Source organism: Dermacentor silvarum, chromosome 4 (genome assembly GCF_013339745.2).
Source record: "Dermacentor silvarum isolate Dsil-2018 chromosome 4, BIME_Dsil_1.4, whole genome shotgun sequence".
Taxonomy (NCBI): Eukaryota; Metazoa; Arthropoda; class Arachnida; order Ixodida; family Ixodidae; genus Dermacentor; species Dermacentor silvarum.
This window is the reverse complement of record NC_051157.2, coordinates 98,124,908-98,132,770: the sequence shown is the minus strand read 5'-3', so window position 1 is coordinate 98,132,770 and position 7,863 is coordinate 98,124,908. Positions and strand designations below refer to the sequence as shown.

The window sequence follows — 7,863 nt, the reverse complement described above, 5'->3', positions numbered from 1 at the left end:
CAATCCGCTTTTGAACGACCCTTCCCATCAGAACGCCCCCGGCCGCAGCCGCTAGAAATGAAACCCACGACGGTCTCAACATCGGGGCAACAGTCAGAAACTGCGTGTGTGTGGCTTCGTCGGCCTTAAAAGGCGGCACCACGCGGCTGCTCTCGCAGGGCTGTGCGACTACAAAACCTTACCACGAAGCGCGCGGAGTGATACATTTTCAAGACCAAACTTCTTGCGTAGCTTCCAAAGCATTACACGTCAAGTATGAAACGTAGTATAGAGCCTGTGTTCTCTCGCGTAATTTTCTTTCAAAACAACTCTGCGGGAAGTTCCGCTTGGTTGCCGTGCTCTTAAGAAAAACTATTCGGGACGTCATCGAGTTTGCAAGAACTCGCGCTAGCTCGCCGCAACGCGACCGCTACGCCTTCGCGTCGCAATCGCCGTCCTCTCACTCCTCGTCGTCTTCGTCGTCGCCTCGGCGAGAAACAGCGGCGTCGGTTAATCCTCGTGCAGCTGCCGGGCCCACCGGCGAGCGTCAAAGTAATCATGAGACCGAAGATGGTCGATCGGCAGCTGGGGTCTGTGTGGGCGGGGGGTGGGAGGGGAGGTTGCTGCCGGCTCCGGGCATGCTCACGTGCTCGCGGGCGGCCGTATTTTTCTCGCGCCTGAGCTGCGCTCGCGACCCATCAGCCCTCCGCTGCAACCCGTGCGAGTGAGGAGGGAGGCACACGCAGCAAGGCACCGCACGAGAGCCCGAGCCTTATAAAGGAGAATCGAGGGCCGGACTCCAGACCAACGGTGGACGACGCCTCTTCACAAAAAGGCAGGTGAGTCGTGCTTTCGCTTCCTTAATCGCGGATAAAAGGGAGAAAAGAAAGAAAGAGGAACAGTCTGAGGGGGGTGTTAAATATCGCGCCGTGTTTCCCAGATAAGGAAAGATTAGACTGCTTGGTGCCTACGGCCTGCGTCGTCTTTGACGTTGATGAGACGGAGGTCCGCTGTTGACTGCCACCTTGGGAGTAAAGCCAGTAACTCGTAGCCGAATCAACGCATAGTGAACACGCTATTCGATGCCCTAACTGCGATAAGAAATTCTTGCCGAGTAAACAGGTGAACTTGACGGTCGGGAAAGTGGTGCAGCTTAGAGGAAGTAAGGAAAGAAAGATAACAGATTCGCACTTGCAGGTGAAGGAAGGGTTAGCGGACCAAGAATATTAGCTGCGCAGCGCCCCGCAAGTTCGTTAGGTTACCGAAGAATATTTGGATCACGCGCAATTTAACCGCGGAGTAGTTTCGCGCTGACACGCGAGGAAAAGCGAATGGCTGCCGTAACGAGGCCATTTTTGTGCCAATCGTCCTTGTAGCCGCCACGAGAGTATCTTCTCGGAGGCATAACGCGCGAGATAACGCAAAAGACGAGAAGGAATGACAGTCGATGAGCGGGGAGCGTTGAGCACGTAATCTGCACGTGTTTGAATCACACTACACGAGTCTCGTGTCACTCGTCTGCACTTAAGATATTAGACACGGAGAAATAAAAAGAAACAGAGAAGGTCAAAGCATTACGATAGCTCGCAGCAGCCCGAAGAAACAGAGAGAGAGATAACCGAATTCGCAGCGGTTGCTACTTCGCATCATCCTCGACGTGGGAGATTCGGATGGCAAGAGCTTCCGCATTCCAACGGACCGCATTCGGAATTTAGCGACGGCGATTACCGCGACGAAGCGCGCACCTTTCCCGGGGGAAAGACGAGCCGCCAGAAGACGTGTCGCGTGTCATGCATCGCGGTGCCTAACAGCCTGTCAACTCGCGTGGCTCCCGCTTGCAGCGAATCGAGAAAGGGCAGCGGCAGCGAGGGATTCTTTCGTTTGTTCGCTTACCGACATAAATCTTCGGCGAATCGAATGTGTCGCGTTAGGCAAGGGCTGCCGTCGCGACAGGCGACGCCGGCGGCTTGTCGTGCCACCGGAAGCTTAGACGCGGAGGTGGATGGGAGTAGTGGGAAGGGCGCGCCCATGAGACGGGAAGGGTGGGTGGGAGTGAGGCGGTTCGAAAGCCTTCGTGGAAGCCGTAAAGTGTCGCCTTTCTTTGATGGCGCTTGAGCCGGAGAAAGCTTGAGCGCTCACGGACGCAAACCCCGGGATCGAGAGCGAGGACAGGGAAAGGAACGCGGGGCTGCGCGATTGGTCGCCGCGCGCCGACGTCTCTAGGCGGAGTTCATTAGAGCGACCATTGAACGGGGGCAACTGCCGGAAAGCTGTCATGCCTGCTTGGCCATATATTTGCGGGCCGTTGGCCGATAAATAAAGTGCGCTTGATAAAAGGACCCTTTTCGGACAATCCGCTCTCTACTACACGTAAGCCTCCGGAGCTTCCGGCCGGAGCCGTCGGCTTTGCGAGCAGCAGCAGCAGCAGCAGCAGAAGCAGCCGCGCCCTGGTCTCAGCGGCCTCAAGCCGCCGGCTTCGGGTTGGGGCTTCTCTAGACAGCCGCGGACCGGGCACCGAGCTTCGCGTGAGTACGGGCTGAGGCTTCCGGAAGCAGGTGCAGCCGTTTGACCGCGTGTCGGATAATCGGGCGTCGAAGATCTCTAATGGTGGAGTGCCCTGGTGTTATGCGCGTCGTGCACACGTTGCGTTCCTTCTGCTGGTTGTCACGAGTGCGTAATAGACCGTGCGATGACGCTGTGTTAGAGATGTCGGCTCGGTGACTCCTATCTTTCCAGAGCTCGAAGATACCTCTTATCTAACCGGAATTGTCGAATTTTCCCTAGCAGCTCAGAGGAACGTCCGTCGCATCCAGGTACAACCTCTTCGTCAGCGGCATCATTGAGGCAACGCATGCAGGCCAAGTTCTAATCTGGCATTGATGTAGGGTCACTTAGTGGAGGTAGAATTCGACCAAAATAAATTAGCTTTTTATTGATCAGGCATGGTTTTCCATGACGCTGTTGGCAAGCAGCGTACTGTAAACTTGAGCCATCTTCTGCAAAACATGAACTTGGTATTTAGTTCGAAACATATGAGTGAATGAAGGCAGTTCGCTGAGTGTGAGACCATATCCCATTAAACTCACTGTGATGCTTTAGTTTGTCCAAAACAATTAAACGAATGAGTCACAAGAATAATTTTACAGATACAAATCTTTTTGCGCAACCATCTCAAAAATTGGTTAGTAGTAAACACCCAAGAGCTCGTGTGTTCCAGGCGAATTAATTCCTTTAGCTTCAACACATGTACTTAGGGTAATATAACAGCGAAAACACGCTTTTTCTGTCGCTTTGCTTGATAGCAAGAACTTTAACAGTGCGCTGGTCGATGTGTAGGTCACCCGTACGTATTTGTTCTGTGATGACGACATGCTATTGTGTTCTCGAGTAAGCTGATAGCAAAAGAGTTGACAGGACCATATGAAACAGTAGGGAAGGGTTTGACGTTCGTGTCATTCAGTGGCATATTGTGCATAGTTTCTGCTCTGAAAGGTGCGAAGGGGCTAAATCGTGATGTCACTCTCAATTTCTTTAAATTTGAGTAATTATCTTGCTTCTGTGAAGTAACAAAGAAATAAATGACTTTATATGAACCACGCGTTCTGACGTAATCCACCTGGGCGTAATCTGAGCTACGTACGATTAGCAGAAACACTCCACGCGTCCTTTTAAAGTTCGCACCAGAGGGGATGCGCACCAGAAGATTTATCGCGGTGATCACAATTATTTCGCACCCGAGGTGGGGTATGGTTCCATATTTTCATGCCTTTCGTTTGCGTCCAGCTTTGTCAATCCTATATCTGTAGAAATAGTTTAAACGTACCCAGACCACAACGGGCAGCTTTCTACGCCATACAGTGTCAGCTAAGGCGTGTGATAGTAGAGCTGCGATTCGAGAAACGAAGCATGCATTAGCGCTAAAATGTGTTGTGCGTGCGCCTGAGAACAGAACAAACGTTTATTCTTGCCGCATGTTTCAGACGCGGGAGAACATGCACGAAAGCTCAGAATATTCGCGAGTGCGGCCGAGTTGTTTGTGCCCTGAGCAGATTCCGCGTGTTTCGAAGAGTCTATGCATGCATTGTGTGCAGTGTGGAACCCATGACGCACGCGACCCCCACTTTCTCTTGCAGAGAACGGTGAGGGGTGGCTCCTATGCCCGACCAGCACCGGCGTTCGCAAGACGAAGATGCTGGCCCGCCTGCTGCCGCCCGTGCTGCTGGTGCTGTGGGCAGCCAGCGAAAGTGGCCGCTGTGATGTGCCTTGTCCAGCGTACTGCGTCAATTCGTTCGCTGTCTTCAGGCCCGAGGACCGGCGTATCAGGTGGATCAAAGGCCCGGACGCCTCGAGCTTCGTGAGGATCTTCAAGACAGTGCTAAATGCCGGGTCGTCGACGACCACCGTCACGATACGCATCAACGGCGTTGACGTCCCGGTGCCTTCAAACTCAAAGCCTTTGATATTGGAAATACTGAAGAGGCACCCGGATCTCTCACAGATATTAATAGATTTTCTGAGGAACAGTCCCTTAAGCCCGTCGGGACGCACGCCCAATGGAGGCGTGATGCAACCGGATTCGTTGACGCCATCCTTCGATAACGGCAATCCTTCTGGAAGCGTGCTGGTCCCTCATCCAATGCCTGGATTCCCTGGCAATCCGTCCGGGTCAATTATATCCCCTGGAGTCATACCTTCATTCACCGGGAAACCCCGATTGCCGACTGAAGTGGCAACATACAAGCCTGAGTTGCCTATTCCAGGAATACCGGGTATGCCAAATATGCCAGGTATGCCGGGTATGCCGGGTATGCCGGATATGCCGGGTATGCCGGGTATGCCGGGCATGCCTGGTATGTCGGATATGCCGGGTATGCCGAGTGTTCCGGGAGCACCGGGTGTGCCGAGCATGCCGGGCATGCCGGAAAGGCCAGGAGCGCCTGGGATGTCAATTATGCCGGCCCTTCCGCAGCCCGGCGGGCGCTATGTACCTCCCGATTTCATGAAGCCCGTTCAAATTCCGACCGGCTCTCAGTCCGTGCCACCGGACATTTTATCTTATCTCGAGCTTCTAGTCAAAAATCCTGATTACTTTGTTCCTATTTACAACATTCTGACCAATAAGGGCGTCCGATTTCCTGACGTTACGAGGCCTTTCACTTACGTTATAATTAACGGCCGGCACGTCAACCTGCCCAGCGCTGTCAGGGTACTTTTCACAATAAGGATCAATGGCCGGCCGTTCGTGCTGCCTAGAGAGGCTCCGAAGTTGGCGTCCTTTATTACCAAGAATCCGGGTCAGATGACCCTCATCACGACGATCTTACGGCAGCTCGGCGCAGTTGTGGCGACGAACCCTTCTGGCCAAATTACGGGCTTCACTTTGTTTGGCAGGAGATATCCTCTGACAAACCCAGTCACCACGCAAGTTGTCGTAAACGGCCGCCGGTTCACTTTGCCTCAAGACCTCACGTCCTTGATAAGCTTTGTGCAGAGCAATCCGCAGGCATTCCACAAAGTTCTGCCTATTCTCATTACGCTTGGCGCTCGCCCTCAGAAGTCTCCTACCGGGGAAATCAAAACGATCACCATCAACGGCCGGAACTTCCCAGTGCGCTCAGTTGCTCCACTGCGAGTCACTATTAATGGACGAATCTACACCATTCCCGCGGACCTTGACATGATACTGAAGCACCCTGGTAGCATTAGCGTTGGCGAACTCATCGGCGCTCTTCAAAAGTTACGCATCCCAGTGAATGTAGACCCGGACACTGGAAACGTTGTTGGAATCGTCATGGATGGCGTGCCTATCCCATTCCCCGTCATTGTTCGCTTACGCGTCAACCTTGGCGGCCGAGTCTACAGGATACCACGCGATCTTCCCGCTATCGTCACCTACTTGGAGCAGCACGGCATGCCTGCCAAAGTCCTGTCGTTCTTGTACAACCAGTTCGGCATCATCCCAGTGCGAGATAGCAGCAACGCCGTGACCGCGATATCGTTCAACGAACGCCAGTACCCTGTGAAGCGTCAGTCAGATACTGTTATAAATGTCGGAGGAGGCCGCTTCACGCTGCCAAGGGAAGCGCCAAGGTTAGTGCGCATGCTACAAGATCACAGAATCTCCATTGAACAGTTCCTGATTGTCATTCAGCAGGCTGGCTACAAGCTCATACCGGGCCCCGATGGCGTTCTTCACAGCGTCCAAAGGGGTTTTGACGAGATAGAACTGCCAGTGAATATCCGCCTCATTGTGAACATCAACGGGATACGCTACAGGGTGCCCGCAGACCTGCCTCGAATTGTGCAGGTTTTCCAGACCATAAGGAACCCCAGCGGAATCGAGGAAATTCTCGTTAGCCTCCGGAAGATGGGAGTGATTGTTCAGCGGGGCCCAGGTCAGATCACGCTCATTTTCAATGGTCAGCGCTACACCTTCCCTTACACTCCTGGAGGCCGCGGGGCCGGCGGCGAACTGTCCGGGCCTCCTTCAGGAACGATGACCATTCGCGTGAACATTAACGGCCGTTGGTTCTCGCTTCCTGACCAGATCCAGGATATGATGACCTTCGTGCGCTCCAGCGGACCGATGGCTATTCAGATTCTCATTAAGACGCTACGTTCGCAAGGCATCACTGTCAACATGACACCCGACGGCGGGGACATCATATCAATAGTCATCCGTGGTCAACTTTATCCTGTGCAGGGAATCGGCCGGGCGCCCTCCGTCGCGGGTGGCATCAGCGATGGCAGGAACGTGCAGGTCATCATCCGGGGCCGAGCATTTATGATTCCTCGGGACATTAAAATTCTTCGCCGGTCGTTGCCAGGTTTCCAGTACGGCGAACTGATATTAGCGCTGCATCGCGTCGGGGCCTTGCTCGAGGTAGACCAGCGAGGTAACTTCTACGGCATGCGCATCCAAGGTCGGCTGATCAAGTTTGCCGTCATCTTCCGGGTCAACGTGATGCTGGAGAAGAGCGGCCACAAGTATCGCGTGCCGCTAGACCTCGCGGAACTGGCGCAAGGACTATCCAGTGGTCGGAGCTGGAACTGGAAGATCGTCCGAAAAGTGCTGTACAACTCGGGCGTCGAGGTGCGTGGAGGCTCCATTGGGGCTCCTCGCGCCATCGGATTCCAGGGCAAGTTCTACGAACTGCACCGCAGTGTCAAAGGCTAGACAGCCTTGGCCATCTTTCGCGTCAGAGATTTATACGTATAGGTGAAACGCTGCCACTTCTCTCGAGTTCGTGGTGAAGCTGCGTACTTGGCGCTTGTTAATAAATAAAACGCACACTCTGCTTAGATTTTTCCACGCAGTGTTTGACGAGCTGCAGCGTGGCGCTGTTGGGACACGTGTCAAACAAAAACTATAGCGAAGCGAAATTATCGCCATTATGTCCACGATTTGACGTCCCGATGGCTTCTGCGGACATGGAGTGCTGTCCCGTGGAACCAAGGTGAACGCTACGGCGTTGAGCGTGAGAAAACACAATAAATGACAACAAACCACTCATTTTCTTTACGGGCGAGCGGTGGTTGTGATATTCCTCGCTTAAACAGTGTCGATTTGCGTTTTTCTCGTCGCATGTGAAATTGTCATATCACAATGATTTTTATTTTCTCTTCATTAATAAATGCGTATTCACAACAGCCACGGAGGAGGACGGTTGCTCGTTTAGCTGTGCCCTGCTTGGGCCGACAGAGCACGTAGACGTGTCGAGACCTGGTCACTATCTTGCAAAATTGGACCCGTGAAAGAGTGCTTTGCGGTTGGCCAACGTGAGAGGATTGGCGAATCTCTACAACCAGATAAGCTGACACTAGTGTGCAGCGAAGACACTGTATAAACGGGGACCTCGTTTACACAAATGTTTTGCGAGCACT

At 53.3% G+C, this 7,863-nt stretch overlaps 1 protein-coding gene across 2 annotated transcripts; it reads left to right on the top strand.

Moving 5' to 3' along the window:
* The first annotated feature begins 300 nt into the window (after positions 1-300).
* Positions 301-7,495, top strand: LOC119450418 (uncharacterized). 2 transcript variants are annotated; one of them, XM_037713857.2, is made up of 2 exons: positions 301-818; positions 4,113-7,495. In XM_037713857.2, the coding sequence occupies exon 2, from the start codon at positions 4,169-4,171 to the stop codon at positions 7,154-7,156; it is 2,988 nt and encodes a 995-aa protein (XP_037569785.1). In that variant the 5' UTR covers positions 301-818; positions 4,113-4,168; the 3' UTR covers positions 7,157-7,495. The 2 variants fall into 2 exon arrangements, with proteins under 2 accessions (XP_037569785.1, XP_037569786.1); XM_037713858.2 differs by lacking the exon at positions 301-818 and adding an exon at positions 1,561-2,504.
* Positions 7,496-7,863: the final 368 nt, after the last annotated feature.